A 20,065-nucleotide genomic window follows, 5' to 3' on the forward strand; every position below is an offset into this window, starting at 1 on the left:
TTCCGGCTGATTTATTCTACACGAAAGACACCGCTGATGATCACTTTATGTTGGCGAATATGAGTTCAGGCCGTCATGTGACGAGAACCGTAAAATGTGCGGCATGGAACTTGTGTTGCCTTTTTTTTGCATTGTGACCTTTTAAAGGGCCAGTAAATGTTTTATATCATTATAATGTTTCCAATAAAAAGCCAGAGAATTTTATGATCTGAGAAAAATTTGTAATGATGAATTCCTAGCATTCCGTAAGTGTCGTCATGAACAGGTGTATAAAAATATGATTGTGAAGCAAATGAGATTAGACACTTGTTACAAGTTTAGGTGTAGTGTTTTTAGATATAGCCTGTAGCAATAAAACAGTTACATTCCTTTAAAGGGCCAGTACACCGAAATATGACTCCTTATAAAACTGCCACAACGTTACAGGATGAGCGAAGATAAAGGAGTGATCAAGGGATGTGGATTTTTTGGGGGGCGTCCTATCAGTTATCCTATTAAAGAACACTATGGTTAGCTTCCCTTCAACCCAAAGTGGCTGATAACAGGGGACAACAGATTATAATGACCTAAAACTGTGAAAGGAGAACATATACTGTATTGAAAAGCTGAGTTCACAGAATGCGGATTTGTCCACCGTGGATTTTACTGCAAATTTGCAGATTTACCAAAATCGTGGCAAATCCACAACAGAATTGACATGCTGCAGATGCCCTGAATTTTGAGCAGATTTTTCGGCTACATGTGGATGGGGTTTTGAAAACCCTATCCACATGCTGTGTATTGCAATTGTTTCGGATTTTCAGCTTAAAATGTGTACCGAAAATCTGCAACAAATCTGCAACGTGTGAACACAGCCCTAATGGCAATTACAATGTTTCCTCCATGTCACAGACAAGATGGCTAAACCAGCTATACAATGTGAGGACGCCACAGTCAACTCCCCATACTTCAGCTTCTTTAATATGACATTGACACATCTCCAATGTTTTGAGATGAGAATTTGCATTCTTTTCCAAGTTCATTTTTAAAATTCCATAATGTTTTCCATAACACAGCCAGCCACTGTGCCCCATAACACAGCCAGCCACAGTGCCCCTATAACAGTGTTACCTATAGTGATGCACCCATAATAGTGCTACAGCTACAGTGGTCCCGTAGCAATGACATCGACTAAAACCTCTTAAACAGGCAGCCACAGGGCACCCGTAATAGTGAAGCCCGCTAGAATAGTTAAAGCTACAGTAGCCCCACATCATCAGCAGCTAAGAGACCGCTTAAGAGGAACCTGTCACCAAGATCAAGCTGCTCTAAATGCGATAATGATCATCTAGAGCAGGGGTGGGCAAACTTTTTGACTCGCGGGCCACAATGGGTTCTAAAATTTGACAGAGGGGCCGGGCCAGGAGCATTTGGAGGGAGTGTTTGGGCCGGATATACTAAAGCATTAAATGTAGTGTGTGCAAACCTCATAGCACAGTAAGAACACTACAACCCAATTTATTAACTGTCTTTCAAATGTGAAAAATAGCCCTTATCAGTTAATAAATTTGTCTCAAGGAATATGCAAGATATGGCATTTACATACTATTTCGCAGATACTGGGAGGAGGAAATGTAAATAGATTAAAATAACATACGCACTGTGATTTATCAAGAAAAAAGTTCTGTTGACTCTGTAAATTAGCTGCCAACCTCTGAGCAGTAGCCGCCCGTTCTTGTGTTGACTGCTTGCTAGCATAGTTTGCATGCTTCGTGGCAAAGTGACGGCTGATATTGTACTCTTTGAAAACCGAAGGGCTTAATGGTGACGTGAAACGAAGTGAAAATTAAAGTGAAATAAAGAGAAATACGCGCCACATTAACCCCTTAATGACCGGGCCATTTTGCACGTTAATGACCAAGGATTATTTTTTGTTTTTTCATGGTCGCATTCCAAGAGTCGTAACTTTTTTTTTATTACGTCGACATAGCCGTATAAGGGCTTGTTTTTTGCGGGACGAGTTGTATTTTGTAATTGCACCATTTTTAGATGCTTACAATATATTGATTAACTTTTATTAACTTTATTTTAGGAGAGAATTGAAAATAAGCAGCTATTCCAGCATTAATTTTCACGTTATAAATTTACGCCGTTTACTATGCAGCGTAAATAACATGTTAACTTTATTCTATGGGTCGGCACGATTACAGGGATACCAAATGTGTAAAGGTTTTATATGTTTTTTCTACGTTTGCACAATAAAAACCTTTTTAGAAAAAAATTACTTGTTTTTGCATCGCCGCGTTCCAAGAGGCGTAATTTTTTTCTTTTTCCGTCGATGTGGCCGTACGTGGGATTGATTTTTGCGGGACAATGTGTAGTTTTCATTAGTACTATTTTGGGGTACATAGGACTTATAGATGAACTTTTATTTTATTTTTTATGGGGGGAATGGGAGAAAAGAGAGAATTTTGCCGTTGTTTTTTGCGTTTTCTTTGGACGCCGTTCATCCGGCGGTTTAATTAATGTGTTCATTTTATTGGTCAAGTTGTTACGATCGCGGGGATACCATATATGTGTATGTGTGATTTGTTTTGACCGTTTTATTAAATAAAACCACTTTTTGGGGCAAAAAAGTAGTTTTATTTGACTTTGACTGTAATTTTTTGTATTTTTTTTTTCACAAACTTTATTTAACGGTTTTACTTTTTTTTTTTTAGTCCCACCAGGGGACTTCACTATGCGATATGCCGATCGCATATATAATGCTTTGGTATACTTCGCATTATTGCCTGTCAGTGTAAAACTGACAGGCAACCTGTTAGGTCATGCCTCTGGCATCGCCTAACAGGCAGATGCTGAAGACAGACCTGGGGGTCTTTGTTAGACCCCCGGCTGTCATGGAAACCCGACGGCGACCCGCGATTTGTTTGCGGGGGCGCCGATCGGGAGACAGAGGGAGTTCCCCCCTCTGTCAAACACATTAAATGCCGCTGTCACTGTTGACAGCGGCATTTAATGGGTTAAACTGCCGGAATCGGCGCGTGCTTCGATTCCGGCAGTTGCAGCAGGAGCCAGGCTGAGTATAACAGCCGTGCTCCTGCCGCTGATCGCGTGGGTAAACTGTCAGTACCCGCGCGATCACAGGACGGATATATCCGTCCTCCTGCGCGAACTAGCAGCTGCTGAGGACGGATATATCTTGGACAAGTTCGGCGGGCCGGATTAAAAAGCCTAACGGGCCGTATGTGGCCCGCGGGCCGTGTGCGTGTGTGTCCCCACCCCCCGGCGCTCTATGATTGACAGGTTTTTCTCTACTCTATAAGAATAGACCAGTTAAACATAGTGAGCCAGGGGAGGGAAGTAGGAGGGGAGCCACCCAGTGAACACTTGTCCCTGAGCCGGGTACATAACACAAGCCGTGTTTTCTTGCAAGTGTGGCCGTGCTCAAGAGTTAATCATAGCTGATTATGATCATGATCTGTCACTGTCATGCTGCCTGTGGTTATGGCAGCATGATCTTGGTGATAGGCCCCTTTAACATGGCCAGCCACAGTACCTCTTGAACACAGCCAGCCACAGTGCCCCATAACAAAGCCAGCCACTGTGTCCCATAACAAAGCCAGCCACTGTGTCCCATAACAAAGCCAGCCACGGTGTCCCATAACATGGACAGCCACGGTGTCCCAAAACAGTGCCAGCCACAGTGCCCCATAACAAAGCCAGCCACAGTGCCCCATAACAAAGCCAGCCACAGTGTCCCATAACATAGCCAGCCACAGTGCCCCATAACAAAGCCAGCCACAGTGCCCCATAACAAAGCCAGCCACAGTGCCCCATAACATGGACAGCCACAGTGCCCCATAACATAGCCAGCCACCATGCCCCATAAAATAGCCAGCCACAGTGCCCCATAAAACAGCCAGCCACAGTGCCCCATAACCTAGCTAGCTACAGTGCCCCATAACCTAGCTAGCCACAGTACCCCATAACATAGCTAGCCACAGTGCCCCATAACATAGCTAGCCACAGTGCCCCATAACATATCCAGCCACAGTGCCCCATAACATATCCAGCCACAGTGCCCCATAACATAGCCAGCCACAGTGCCCCATAACATAGCCAGCCACAGTGCCCCTTAAAACAGCCAGCCACAGTGCCCCTTAAAACAGCCAGCCGCAGTGTCCCATAAAACAGCCAGCCGCAGTGGCCCATAACATAGCTAGCTGCAGTTCCCCATAACATAGCTAGCCACAGTGACCCATAACATAGCCAGCCACAGTGCCCCATAATGTAGCCAGCCACAGTGCCCCATAACTTAACTAGCCACAGCGCCCAATAACATAGCCAGCCACAGTGCCCCATAAAACAGCCAGCCACAGCGCCCCATAACATAGCCATCCACAGTGCCCCATAAAACAGCCAGCTACAGTGCGCCATAAAACAGCCAGCTACAGTGCGCCATAAAACAGCCAGTCACAGTGTCCCCATAAAACAGCCAGCCACAGTGGCCCATAACCTAGCCATCCACAGTGCCCCATAAAACAGCCAGCCACAGTGCCCCATAAAACAGCCAGCCACAGTGCCCCATAAAACAGCCAGCCACAGTGCCCCATAAAACAACTAGCCACAGTGCCCCATAAAACAACTAGCCACAGTGCCCCATAAAACAGCCAGCCACAGTGCCCCATAAAACAGCCAGCCACAGTGCCCCATAAAACAACTAGCCACAGTGCCCCATAAAACAACTAGCCACAGTGCCCCATAAAACAGCCAGCCACAGTGCCCCATAAAACAGCCAGCCACAGTGACCCATAAAATGGACAGTAAGGGTATGTGCACATGACCTCTTTTCAGACGTAATGTAGGCGTTTTAAGCCTCGAATTACGCCTGAAAAGACGGCTCCAATACATCGGCAAACATCTGCCCATTGCTTGCAATGGGTCTTACTATGTTCTGTGCCGACGACCTGTCATTTTACGCGTTGCTGTCAAAAGACGGCGCGTAAAATTACGCCCGCGTCAAAGAAGTGCAGGACACTTCTTGGGACGTAATTGGAGCCGTTTTTCATTGACTCCAATGAAGAACAGCTCCAATTACGTCCGTAAAAGACGCTGCGAAAAACGTGTGCACTTGTAAAAACATCTGAAATTCAGGAGCTGTTTTCTCCTCAAAACAGCTCTGTAATTTCAGACGTATTTGGCGTTGTCGTGTGAAAATACCCTAACATTCCCAATAAGCTGTTCCAATGAGGCCACTCGCACAATCACCTATAATTTCCTTTTTTATGTGCCAAGCTGCACAATTGAGAGCATTGGCCTGGAAAAAATGAAGGGTTGTATCCGGGGGCATCAGAGCGGTACAGAGATTCGGGACTCTGAATAAATCCAGGACACCTGGGAGGAACCCACTGGAGAAGGAGGGATTTTGGGATTAGCTGCAGTGATACATTATTTTTTTATTGGGGGTTATGGGGGCTCAATGGTTGGCAATATTGTTTTTGCTGCACTGGGGTCCTGGATTCGAATCCTACTAAGGGCATCATCGGTATGGAGTTTGTATGTTCTCCTGTGTTTGCGTGTGTTTCCTCCCATGCTCCAAAAACATACATATAGGTTAATTGGTTTCCTATAAAATTGGCTCTAAAGTGTGTTTGAGAAAGGGGAAATTGGATTATGAGCTCCATTGGGGACCGGCGCTGATGTGATTGATAACAATCTCCTGTACATCGCTGCGGAATACGTTGGCGCTACAGAAAATAAATAAATACAAGTGTTATGCCGCGGAATACCCCCATAAGCCTTAATACAGTGGAGGAAATAAGTATTTGATCCCTTGCTGATTTTGTAAGTTTGCCCACTGTCAAAGTCATGAACAGTCTAGAATTTTTAGGCTAGGTTAATTTTACCAGTGAGAACTAGATTATATAAAAAAAAAAGAAAGAAAATCACATAGTCAAAATTCTATATATTTATTTGCATTGTGCACAGAGAAATAAGTATTTGATCCCCTACCAACCATTAAGAGTTCAGCCTCCTCCAGACCAGTTACACGCTCCAAATCAACTTGGTGCCTGCATTAAAGACAGCTGTCTTACATGGTCACCTGTATAAAAGACTCCTGTCTACAGACTCAATTAATCAGTCTGACTCTAACCTCTACAACATGGGCAAGACCAAAGAGCTTTCTGAGGATGTCAGGGACAAGATCATAGACCTGCACAAGGCTGGAATGGGCTACAAAACCATAAGTAAGACGCTGGGTGAGAAGGAGACAACTGTTGGTGCAATAGTAAGAAAATGGAAGACATACAAAATGACTGTCAATCGACATCGAGCTGGGGCTCCATGCAAAATCTCACCTCGTGGGGTATCCTTGATCCTGAGGAAGGTGAGAGCTCAGCCGAAAACGACACGGGGGGAACTTGTTAATGATCTCAAGGCAGCTGGGACCACAGTCACCAAGAAAACCATTGGTAACACATTACGCCGTAATGGATTAAAATCCTGCAGTGCCCGCAAGGTCCCCCTGCTCAAGAAGGCACATGTACAGGCCCGTCTGAAGTTTGCAAATGAACATCTGGATGATTCTGAGAGTGATTGGGAGAAGGTGCTGTGGTCAGATGAGACTAGAATTGAGCTCTTTGGCATTAACTCAACTCGCCGTTTTTGGAGGAAGAGAAATGCTGCCTATGACCCAGAGAACACCGTCCCCACTGTCAAGCATGGAGGTGGAAACATTATGTTTTGGGGCTGTTTCTCTGCTAAGGGCACAGGACTACTTCACCGCATCAATGGGAGAATGGATGGAGCCATGTACCGTGAAATCCTGAGTGACAACCTCCTTCCCTCCACCAGGACATTAAAAATGGCTCGTGGCTGGGTCTTCCAGCACGAGAATGACCCGAAACATACAGCCAAGGCAACAAATGAGTGGCTCAAAAAGAAGCACATTAAGGTCATGGAGTGGCCTAGCCAGTCTCCAGACCTTAATCCCATCGAAAACTTATGGAGGGAGCTGAAGATCCGAGTTGCCAAGCGACAGCCTCGAAATCTTAATGATTTACAGATGATCTGCAAAGAGGAGTGGGCCAAAATTCCATCTAACATGTGTGCAAACCTCATCATCAACTACTAAAAATGTCTGACTGCTGTGCTTGCCAACAAGGGTTTTGCCACCAAGTATTAAGTCTTGTTTGCCAAAGGGATCAAATACTTATTTCTCTGTGCACACAATGCAAATAAATATATATAATTTTGACTATGTGATTTTCTGTATTTTTTTAAATATACTCTATCTCTCACTGGTAAAATTAACCTAGCCTAAAAATTCTAGACTGTTCATGTCTTTGACAGTGGGCAAACGTACAAAATCAGCAAGGGATCAAATACTTATTTCCTTCACTGTATATATTTGAATAGAATGTCTTGACCGTAACGAGCACCTAAAACAGCAGCTCTCGGCTCAGTACTTGCTTAATTTTCTTTCCATGCGATATGTAATGTCCTTTTGCTGTCCTCACGCCTATAGGTGAATGAATATGGTGCAGCGTTCATGTAGAAGTGCAGGGGAATATACTGTACACTTTATGTTAAGATCAGGGGCTGCCGGGTGAATGCTGTGTCTCTGTTCTCCCTCTCCAGAGCTACATCCAGAATAAACTGTCCTGAATATTTCATAGTGTTATAACGCAGGCCTGACTTGCTACAGGTTCGCTCTTTGTGATAAGAGGCAGTTATGTAATAAAACATGTTATGATTAATTCGTTTTATTATCTTCCCTGTTTTTTGTGGGGTCATTCACTCGTTTGTTTGAGTAAAATTGAAAAAAACTAAAATTCTTCAGTTTTACCAGCACTGGACATTGCATCCCTCCCACACTATTGAATGGATATGGTCAGAATGTAAAACTTAATTTCCCCTGTAGCGGCCAGATGTGGCAACAAATGGAAAGGTGGGCCAGCAGATATTCATGAGACAACCCCTTTAAAGGGGAATGTGTCCCCAGAACAGATGTCTTCAAGTTAGAGCATCTATAGGAAGTACATAAGAACACATGAAATATAAATGAATGTGCCCCCTGGCTCTGAGGCGAGAGGCATTACGTGCTGGCGGGCTCGCCACCGTGGGGCCATGTGATTCATTTTCATACAGTGCACAATTTAAATAAAATTTCTATCCTGGTGACCGACTCCTTTAAGCTGATCGTACACATTAGATGAGAAGCACCAACGATGCAGCCTATCAGTCAAACAGAAGGACCACATTTTCATACAACGGCAGGTTTGATAAACCACTTTGAAAGATCTGTTTCTAATATGTTGGTTGATTGAGAATGTTTGTACCATTTCCAGTGTACATTTCCATTGAAAACTTGATCCAAGTATGGTCAACTAAAAAGTACCCGAGAATGAGACGCACAAGCCTAGCGACCCACTGCTCGAAGTCCTCTGAGGCTACGCTTTCTCAATTTCCAGTGGTTGCTGGAAATTGTGCTTACTGTAGTCCGCTCTCGTTGGTTGACATGGGAATGTCCAACTTGACAACCATGAGTATAGGCACAAAGTCCTCGTTAATAGAAGAACCTCCATTTACTTGAGGCCTCCTCTTCCCTGGAACACTGGCACTAATAATTGGTTGGGAAGCCTTCTTACACTGTCTGGGCTCTCTCACTTTTTTATGTCAGAAGCAGATTGGTTAAGCTTTAGGAAGTCCAATGTCTCTTTAAGCAGTCAGCAGGCAAAGTGCTTAGTGGCAGGAACTACTACTCTCAGTGGCATGAACCCCAGAGCAAAGGGCACTGAGCAACATGTAGATTACCCAGCAGGTTGCTTAAGAATAACCTGGATTTTGGAGTGGATGTAGTGTAAGAAAAATGGCCACTCCAGGTTTTCTCCCTGTCTGACTTAGAGTCCAGGTAAAGCTCCTACTTTAATTAAAGGAAACCAACTGACTTGGGCAGAAAAGCGAGTTATGTGTGAGCTGCATGAAGGTGAAGTGCTGAGTCTGGTGGGCTTTTCTGAAGTGGAAAACTATTGTCAGAAACTGCACGGTTCCTGGGTGAGCAATAAACTGAGTTTTGGTTACTAAAAAAAAAAGGCTCTCAAGAATTTCTGTTTGGCTGAAGAAAGCATATCTATTGTTTTTTTTTTCCTTTTGGACTTTATTTGTGGCTGGAAAAACACCCTGTTTAATTTGCTCTGAATAAAACCCTGTACTGTTACACCAAATCCCGCTTGTGGTCTACCTGTCTGACGCTGACGAGGCTACACTCTCTAATTCCTTCTCTTGGTTGGTGGGTGTCTAAAGTGGGCTGCTATTTCAGACATTGTCTACTGCTCCTAGATACTTCTCTAAGGACCTCAGTAGGAAAGGCTAAAGCTGCCATTTCGGCTAACCATCCTTTAAAAAAAGTAATGCAAACGATCATTCGCGATGGCCGACGTAAGACTTCTTCTGCGGGTTTAAGGATTCCAGCCGTGGCCGACCAAAACTAACTGAGTATTCGGCCGATCATTTGCCACTTTGCACAAGCGTTAGGGAGTCAGGTTTTTTAAAGACTGACTCCTCTGATTGCCAAGTTTAGTCTCTTCTGTTGTTTGTAAGATCGTTCGCATGAACGATCACACAGAAGATTGATCTGCGGCTGATCCTTATCTTTTGTGTATGGCCGGCTTTAGGCGGAGACTGACCTCTCCAACCGAAAATCAATTTTCATGTTTTTAGTCTAGGGATTGACTTTATCAGTGTTCTTGTCATTTATTTTCATTTTGAGAGAGATCAGTCTCTCACTATTAGGTTTCCTTGTACATCAATAAAAAGAAATCTGGTATGAAGAGATTAAAGCAGCAATCTGGAATTATGTAAGGATTATGTCATGGCCTATATCCCCAGACGTGTTTCACTGGCCTAAATGAGGTCTATTCATACTTAGAAAAGTAGAGTTTATGTAAAGACTTCAGAATCGCTCAGGTTTCACCTTTCATGTTTATTGTCGCAGAAGATGTAGGCGAAAACGTCTTTATCCAGTGTGATGACCCCTCATATAATCCCACTGTTCTGCTCAGTGCATATATGGATTAGGCTGAGTTTTACGTGAGTGCATTCAACTTTATCTCAGCCTTAACCCTACCTTGTAAAAAGTTTCATCATTTTACTTTATAAAGACAAGTTAAGTGATTTTTTTTTTATAGTTTATGTTGAGATGAGAGTATGGAAATGAGAAATACCTGTGGAAAGTTTTAAAACTAATCTCTGCGAATATTGCATATATCCTGTGTATCGGGTGATAAACTGTTAATAATAAATTGTTAGGTAATCCTCTTATCTCACGTTCTATCCAGGGAGGATGAACAGCAGCCTAAGAGTAGGAGAGGAACCGCAAAAGAGGATGTGGAGCAACCGAGGTGGAAGTGAGGAGCAACTAGTGACGAGGAGAAGGCAAGGAAGAGAAGAGGAGCAGGCAGGGTGTAGGAAGAGCAGGTGAAGAGGTGGAGGAAAGGAGCAGCTAGTAACGAGGAGAAGGCAAGAAAGAAAAGAGAGAAGTGGAGCAGGAGTAGTAAGAGCAGGCTAGGGGGTGGAAGAGAGAAGTAGCCTTTAAGGAAAGGATCGAAGTGGAGCAGGCAGGGAGAAGGAAGAGAAGAGGAGGAGCAGCTAAAGATGAAGGGGAAAAGGAAGAGAAGAGAGAGGAGGAGCTGCTAGGGAGGAGGAGCAGCTAGGGAGGAGGAGAACAAGAGCAACCAGGAAGCAGGGACAGAGAAGAAGCCTTCAGGGCAAAAAAGTAGGACAGCCGAGTAAGAGAGTAGCAGCTAGGAAGGAGGAGGAGCAGTCAAAGAAGTGGAGGAGAGTAGGAACAGCTAGGGAAGAGGAGGAAGAAAGGAGGAGCAGCCAAGGAGGTGAGGAGCAGCCAGGGCAGTGGAAGAAAAGCCTAATTGGAGGAGGAGAAGATAACGAGGAGGAGCAGTCATCCAAGGAGGAGAGAAGAAACTGCTGTCAGGAGACCGGAAGTTTTAAAAGATGGCAAGGGGAGGCTATTTCTCACATCAGAACATACCAATTTTACAGGTGTTTTACACACATGACAGTAGTAAATGTCCACTGATGTGTATGATATAATTATACTTCTTATGGATGAGCAGGACATGCATGTTTGTATTGCACTGTGTAAATGTTTTCTTTCTCTTTCTCCCATGCAAGTATCCGTCTCTAAATTGACACAATTTTCAGGATAACGCGATAAGAAAGGAACACTGCACATAATTCCCAGAAAAAGCATATAATCAGCAGAGCGCTGCTCAGATGCCGCTCATTCTCTATCCTCATGTGCTCTAAATCTGTGAGAAATCTGACAACTGTAACAATTGTGGAATATTCCAATATAATTCAGAATCCAAAGCTTTTTTGATTTTCTTTGAATTGGCGGGATCCGCTGATAATCCAATATCTATGTGTCCTAGACATTGGTGGTTGTTCACCAGTTTTATTAAGATGACATTCAAGTCAATGGTCGTAAATCCTTTTAACCCCTTAATGACCAGGCCTTTTTGCGCGTTAATGACCAAGGATTATTTTTTGTTTTTTCACTGTTGCATTCTAAGGGCTTACTCAGATGAACGTGATAAACGTTCGTGCAACTCGCGTGATTTTCACGCGCCTCGCACGGACCTATGTTAGTCAATGGGTTCGTTCAGACAGTCCGTGATTTTCACGCAGCGTGTGTCCGCTGCGTAAAACTCACGACATGTCCTATATTTGTGCGTTTTTCGCTCATCACGCACCCATTGAAGTCAATGGGTGCGTGAAAATCACGCGCAGTACACGGAAGCACTTCCGTGTGGCGCGCGTGATTCGCGCAACAGCAGTAAAAACTATGATTGAAAACAGAAAAGCACCACGTGCTTTTCTGTTTACAAACATACAAACAGAGTGTCATAATGATGGCGGCTGCACGAAAATCATGCAGCCGCACATCATATGCTGCTGACACACGGAGCTGTTATGGACCTTTTGCGCTCGCAAAACGCCGCATTTTTGCGCGTGCAAAACGCACACACTAGTGTGAATCCGGCCTAAGAGTCATAACTTTTTTTAAATTCTGTTGACATAGCCGTATAAGGGCTTTTGTATTTTTTTTTGCGGGACAAGTTGTATTTTTCAATTGCACCATTTTTGGGTGCATATAACATATGGTTTAACTTTTATTAACTTTATTTTGGGAAATAATTAAAAATAAACAGAATACAAAATTATTCTATCGGTCGGCGCGATTACGGCGATACCAAATATGTAAAAGTTTTATGTTTTCATACGTTTGCAAAATAAAAATCCTTTTTTTACCATCTTTTTTTTTTATTGTTTTTGCATCGCCGCAATCCAAGAGCTGTAACTCTTTTTTTTTTTCGGTAAATGTAGTCATATGTGGGCTTGCTTTTTGTGGGCCAAGGTGTAGTTATCATTGGTAATATTTTGGGGTACATGGGACTTATTGATTAACTTTTATTTTATATGGGGGGAATGAGAGAAAAAAATGAATTTTGCTGTTGTTTTTTGTGTTTTTTTTTTTTTTTTTACGCCATTCACCTGGTGGTTGAATTCATGTGTTAACTTTATTGTTTGAGTCTTTACGATCGCGGCGATACCATATGTGTATGTGTTTGTTTTTTTGTTTTTTTACACTTTTACTAAATAAAACCACTTTAAGGCTATGTTCACACGGGGTATTTTGCCGAGTTTTTTGACGCGGAAACCGCGTCGCAAAACTCGGCAGAGACGGCCCGAGAACGCCTCCCATTGATTTCAATGGGAGGCGTCGGCGTCTTTTTCCCGCGAGCAGTAAAACTGCCTCGCGGGAAAAAGAAGCGACATGCCCTATCTTCGGGCGCTTCCGCCTCCGACCTCCCATTGACTTCAATGGGAGGCAGGAGAAAGCGTATATCTCGCTGTTTTATGCCCGCGGCGTTCAATGGCCGCGGGCGAAAAACGGCGCGATAATTGCTGCGAAAATCGGCGTGCAGGGAGAGGAATATCTGCCTCAAAGTTCCAAACGGAATTTTGAGGCAGATATTCCTCCCCCAAAATACTCCGTGTGAACATAGCCTTAGGGGAGAAAAGTAGTTTTATTTAATTTTTACTGTAATCTTTTGTTCCCCCCCCCCCCCATAAACTATGAGGGGGTGTACATGGCTGCAACAATATTTAGGTAGATGGTACGTCTCAAAATAACATCCACATGAGCGCCAGGACTTAAGGGGCTCCCAACAGGACATTGCCCAGAGCATCACACTGCCTCCACAGTCTTGTCTATCTACTCCCCATAGTGCATCTTGACGCCATCTCTTCCCCAGGTAAAGATGCACACGCACCCGGCCATCCACGTGACATTTAGACCAGGCCGCCTTCTTCCAGTGCTACATGGTCCAATTCCGATGCTCAGGTGCCCATTGTTGGCACTTTTGGCAGAGGACAGGGCTCAGCATGGGCACACTGACCGGTCTATGAGTACACAACACCAAACGCAGCAAGCTGTATTGCACTGTGTCTTCTTACATTTTTCTATCATAGCCAGCAGTGAATTTTTCAGCAATTTTTGCTAGGTCTTCACTCCCCACGCGCATAAATGTGTCTTGGCCACTCAGTTCACTGATTTTTCTTCCTTGGACCACTTTTGATAGGTACGTAACACCGCATAGCGGGAATAACCCATAAGACATGCCGTTTTAGAGATGCTCTGGCCCAGTCGTCTAGTCATCGCAATTTGGCAAAGTTGTTCAGAGCCTTAAGCTTACCCATTTTTCCTTCTTCCAACACATCAACCTTAAGAACTGACTGTTCACTTGCTTCCTAATATATGCCACCCCTTGACAGGGGCCATTGTCACAAGATAATTTTATTCACTTCACCTGTCAGTGGTTTTAATGCTATGGCTGATCAGTGTATATCAAAGTGCAAACAAGTTTAGATGTTGGAGAGACCCTTTAATGCCCATATTTCATTTGGATGGAGCGGCCCAGTATTCAATAAACTTCTACGGTTCTATCCTCTCCGACTTTTAATCCGCTGCTCTATTCAATGTCCTGTTCTCTTGGCCGGTACATAGCATCTAGTGCCAGCTTGGCTGGACAATGACTGCGGAACAAATATCAGCGAATCAGCATTCATCAAGTATTGTGGTTTCTCTGTTGGTCACTATGTTCACTCTGTGCCCAACAATCGGCATTTATTACTGTTTGCACTTGATTGATGAGGTCAGCGCTGGCCTCCGTGGTCCGCACAAACACAACCCGATTCAACAGAAGCTTAGAAATTCTCTACTGTAAGCAAGTAGAATTGGCATAGTGTTACAGATCGACGTTGTCCTTGACAATTCTCTCAAGATTTTGCATGGCCAAGATTTGCTTGTTTTAGCTGAATATTGATTCTTGTTAACCCTTTGAGGAACATGATCATAGTTGTGTCAACAGTATTGCAGTACCATGCAGGTGTTCAGTCTTGGTTAAAGGTGCATGTTCATTTTGTTCAGGAACGTGCCTGCTTCCTCACTCCCCAATGAAGCGTTGCCACCCAGATCAGGGGCGTAGATATGGTTGGCTACCATGGTATGTGCCCTGAGTGCCAAGGAGGTGCCAACAAGCCTCTTTGCCTCAGCCAGTTTATTAAGTTACAGGTATGGGGGCAGCAAACGAAACCTTTGCCCCATTTGAAGGAAAGTCTAGCTATGGCTCTGACCCAGATAGCATATTGAAATTTCACACATTAACCTTGACTGCAGAGCACTGGAGATTTCATTATTTTTATTATGACCTCATTATTCCCAGTGTTGCCGTCAGTCACCCTCATCAGTGTGCTATATGGAAAGCATAGGTCTATGGAGTTGGAGAGCTACCAGATGGGCCAACCAGATAATAATGTGTTGGCGTGAAATTAACCAAATAGCCCTCCACTGAAGGAATATGAAGCATAGTATTTGCTTGTTAACTTCTTGCTGATTGAATACTGATAAAGGCTAACAAACCATAGCATTGAAAAGGGATGATCTTATTGCTGCACCCGTCACCTTTTTGTTTGATATTTAAAAAGTCGAAACTCAAAATCTAAAAATATATCATAAAATCTTTACGGCCTAAAAAAAAGTGTCTGTTTTCATTCATTTTCTGCCAGAAAATGAAATCTGTACTAGAGGACACTAAAAACATTAGACTAATTTGATAACACTCTGCTGCTCCTCTGCAATGTCTGATTCAGCAGTGCTAATGGTAACAGTGAGCCAGTCAGTTGGATCCGTTCCCAGATAATGCGTTCCACTTGCACGGCGTGTCGGAGAGATGGAGATTAGAACAATTGAAATATCTAATCTATTAATGGTGCTGTCACTACAACAGGAATGTTAACACTGTCCATTATCAACTCGCTGGCAAGTTTTAACATTTGTAATTTGTGGGTATCGTATGGAATTTTTTTTAGGATAAAATATCCAGGGTATATTATTGTAATGTTCCAGTTTTATAGCGATTGCTTAAAGGGTTTGTCTCATGAAGAAAACCCAATGTCATATGCACAGGGAATATAAACATCAGAGAGGGGGGTAGTACGCTTGGTACTCGCCTCTATGAGCAAGAGTGGAAAGTGCTAACAAAGAATGTTTCTCACCTTGCAAACATGGATGGCCACTACCCTACAGTGGTGGCTTCCAGGGGCGTAGCTAAAAGCTCATGGGCTCTGGTGCAAGAATTCAGCTTGGGCCCCCCTACCCCTCCCCAACACCACAAGACCCCTGCCGCGCCTATGGCCAGCCGCCTTGCGCAACAGCCCCCCCAGTATAATTCCCCCCATAGCCACCCTCACACAGTATAATGCCCCCCGTAGCTGCCCCCATACAGTATAATGCTCCCCATAGCTGCCCCCATACAGTATAATGCTCCCATAGCTACCCCCCACACACAGTATAATGCCCCCCCATAGCAGACCCCATACAGTATAATGCCCCTCATAAATTCCCCCATACAGTATAATGCCCCCATAGCAGCCCCCACACAGTATAATGCCCCCCATAAAGTATAATGCCCCCATAAAGTATAATGCCCCCATAGCAGCCCCATACAGTATAATGCCTCCATAGCTGCCCCAAACAGTATAATGCCTCCCATAAATGCCCCCATACAGTATAATGCCCCCATACAGTATAATGCCCCCAAGCAGCCCCATACAGTATAATGCCCCCTTTAGCTGCCCCCACACAGTATAAAGCCCCCATAGCTGTCTCCCTACAGTGTAATGCCCCCATAGCTGCCACCATATCAGCCCCCCAGACTGTATAATGCCCCCATAGCAGACCCCATACGGTATAATGTCCCTCATAGCTGCCCAACACAGTATAATGCCCCATAGCAGCCCCATACAGTATAATGCCCCTCATAGCTGCCACAATGTCAGGCCCCCATACAGTATAATGCCCCTCATAGCTGCCACCATATCAGCCCCCCTCCTTATACAGTATAATTCCTCCATATGTGCATAATAGAAAAATAATAAAGTTACTTACCTATCCCCGTTCCCATGACGGGTGGAGGAGGAGATCCTTCTCCTCCTTTGCCCTGTGTTATGAGTGACTCGGCGCAGACAGGCGCGATGATGTCACTAAATCGCCCCTGTCTGCGCCGAGCGGCTAATAGCTCACGGCACAGTGAATGCTGGAGGAAGGAGCCGTCCGCTCCTTGCTCCAGGATTAAATTCAACTGGATCTGCATCCTGAGGATGCAAATACAGTTGGAAGCAGGACCTCGGTGAGTGTTTCGCGACCCCCCCAGAGGTCTTCACACGACCCCCCAGGGGGAGTGCGACCCACAGTTTGTAAAGTATTGTGTCGTGCAGTTTGTGTTTGCGGTGGAGAGATTAGAGGGGGGCCTGTAATTTAAAGCCCCCCTCTCCTCTCTCCACCGCAAACACAGACAGTACAATACAACAGATAGTACAATACAACACACATACATTACGGGCACCCTTTGCAGCTCACCTGCAGTCTTCCATACTCTTCCGCAGTGGCTGGAATGCCCCCTCACGTGACGTCGCGGTCACATGGTACACTGAGTGTACCATGTGACTGTGACGTCTAAACAAACCATGCCCGTAACCAGGAAGTCCCGGCATCACGGCACATACAAAATTTGTATTAGCGCGCTGCGTGGCTTGGAGGCCTGGTCGCAACTGCGACCGCTGTGACCCCTATAGCTATGTCACTGGTGGCTTCATCGAAATAAGAAGTTGTCTTGATTAGAGACTCTCCAACCAGCTGATCATTTTTGGGTAGTGTGGGTAATTATCCTAGACTCTAAAAGGGGATAACCATACTTAAGCATCATTTTGTGGAGTTGTTGCCCCATGTAGACCCCCCCCCCCCCACACCTCAGTACAGATCTCTCTGTTCCTTAGGGAAAAATACAGTTCGGAAGAATAATCTCTAATTGGTGGTTCAATATTGAGGCCACTCTTTGCAGAGCTCATCCAAAATTCATCTTTAGAATAATTAACCTTGAAGAAATCTATTCCATAAATGTGTCAATGACCGGTTTCATTAGGCTATCCATAGGCATTAGAGGAGGATAAATAATGGTTCATGGAATAAATTTCACCCAACTGTTGTACAAAATTGGTCAAATTGTCTATTACAGAAGACCTGAAAGAATTCCACCTAAATTTATCTTCTGAACTGTCCTATAGATATGGTCAGAGACCGAGACAAATTCTTATAAATGTTCAAAATGAGTATTGGTGGTGCTCTCTTTTGCAACTGAAAGGCTTAAACAATTGTGGTCACATGCACAAGACCTTCACTGAAATCAATGGGAGTAGGATGCAACATATTTATTATCATCTTTCCACTGGCCATCTGACGCATCTTTCCACTGGTCCACAATTACTGTTCACTGCCTGTTGTAAAGATGACACTTCCTATAATGTAAATCACCCGAGAAAGCTCTGTGCAAACATCTTATCTCTCCACACGCTAGACCCCCAGCTCCTTCCACTGAGCAGTCGTTGGTCATCTCCGACCAACCTTCATGGCTGCCTGAGTCTGTCTTAACCTGTTGAACAGCCTGTGTCCCCCCCAATGACAAAAAACACTGCCGCAGCCTGTGGTCAGCTCGCCGTGACCCATAGCTACCAACACCATGCATGTGACTCAACAAAACTTATAACACAAGGGCTGGGAGGGTAGACTTGCTTCAGCCAGTAGGTAGAAAATAACACTACTGTAACTTGACCTGCCACCTCCTTAATTCCCCCTATGCTTCCCAACACTTAAACATCTTACCCCATCACCTGGCTAAACTTACTGCCGAAACGCCTCCTATTATTTTCCCCAAAAGCCACCTAGACCACTGGGTGTTGCCAGCCATGCAACCAGTGTCATCTTAGCCCCTCGATCCTTTATGTATCCTTACCACTATCTATCCCTATTACCCTCTTCTAGGTGGCCAAATGACCCACCTTATGATTCCTTTCGGACATCTAAGGCCTGCTCATCACTCTTTCACAGAAGGTGTGGTACATTTTTTATGTAATGTTAGTTAAGGTTACTTTACCCAAGACAAAATCTTACGCCGGATGCGTAGAATCCTGACAGACTCTATTGACTTTAATGGGAGTCCGTCAGGGTCTGGTATTTTTAAATGCAAGAATGCCTCTGTAGAATCCGCTGTTCTTGCCATCAAAAATACCAGAAATGTTAACTGAAACCTTGGCAAACCCCATTAACCAGACTTGCCAACAACAGTCCTGATTTTCGCAAAATGGCAGATTTTAATATAATATACATGAGAAGGGTAGTTGCTGATCGTCCTGTGAGAAAAAGAGCGGGACATAGTGTCCCGAGATTTGAATGTTGGTTTATATGCATTAACGCTAGTGGGTATCGGGCCTTGGTTTATAAAAAAAATCATAATCTATTAAAAACAGTTCTGACCGCAGTTAAACAACGTATCTCTCTTCCTTCCATGTCATACTTACAGGGGTCTAGGACATATGGGGACTTATTGGTACTGTATAATCTTATATGGTGGCTTTGGAAGGAGATTTTATTTGACCCTACAGAACTGCTATTGTATGAAACAAGGAAAGAAAACCACCGGTGATCACCATGTAATGCTTTAAACTTTTTAATATTGTCTGATATGGAGGGGCTGTGACAACCTCAAAATACAACCTCATGAAAAAGAGTGATTGATTGCATTTTATTCATTTCTGGAAAAGAGTTTAAAAAAAAAAAAAAAGCTTAATGTAGAAAATACACTAAAATACACTAGTAGTCCTTCCCTTTATTCCTCTCTTTTGATCTTAGTCTGTCTCATATTGCAAATTAAACTAATAACTGTGACCTTTTTCTAGCTCTATTGCAACTGGCTGCAGTAGGTACCCTCCCTCATTGTACTTAATGCACTTAATGCAATAGACCAGGCTTGCTAAACCATGCCCCTTGTATAGCCCTTTCCTCACAATTGTTGAAAATGGGAGAGCTCAGAAGGCAATTAACTCCTGTGTTTCCTGCAAGATTTCTACAAGACTGTTTGAGGAGCAATCCAAAAACGAACTATAAATTGACCAACGTACCCAAACAAGGCAAAAAGTTAATACTGGAGATACCCTTTAAAAATTAATATTCATTATCTTTCAGGGTTATCTCTCAGAAGGGCTGGTGACTAAATGGTATCGATCTCCTCGCCTTCTCCTCTCACCTAATAACTATACCAAAGCCATTGACATGTGGGCAGCCGGGTGCATATTAGCAGAAATGCTGACAGGACGAATGCTTTTTGCAGGTGAGTAAATTTAGCTATATGTTAATTATAGCTAACCTTGTGCTCAAACGCATTTTGTATGGGCATTAGGTGCTCAGCAATAATATGTTCCTGTTATGCAGCATGTACGTTACCAACATAAAATAATTATCCTCGGCCGTTGAGGCTATGTACACCTTTGAAAATAGTATTTTTTCTTGTTATTTTTTTTATATCAGTGTGTTTGGTGCAACTTTTTAATTACTTTTTATTAAAAATTATTTTCTTTTTGAGATACAGCTGCGTTGTATCCTGTA

At 43.8% G+C, this 20,065-nt stretch overlaps 1 protein-coding gene across 2 annotated transcripts in view; it reads left to right on the plus strand.

Moving 5' to 3' along the window:
* MAPK4 (mitogen-activated protein kinase 4) overlaps window positions 1-20,065 on the plus strand; it is a 93,020-nt gene that overhangs the window by 64,827 nt on the left and 8,128 nt on the right. For both annotated transcript variants that reach the window (XM_075840986.1, XM_075840987.1), the window contains one exon: window positions 19,646-19,790. In XM_075840986.1, coding sequence (XP_075697101.1) covers window positions 19,646-19,790 — 145 coding nt within the window. The remainder of the gene's footprint in view (window positions 1-19,645; window positions 19,791-20,065) is intronic.

This window comes from Rhinoderma darwinii, chromosome 1 (genome assembly GCF_050947455.1).
Source record: "Rhinoderma darwinii isolate aRhiDar2 chromosome 1, aRhiDar2.hap1, whole genome shotgun sequence".
In the NCBI taxonomy this organism is placed as follows: Eukaryota; Metazoa; Chordata; class Amphibia; order Anura; family Rhinodermatidae; genus Rhinoderma; species Rhinoderma darwinii.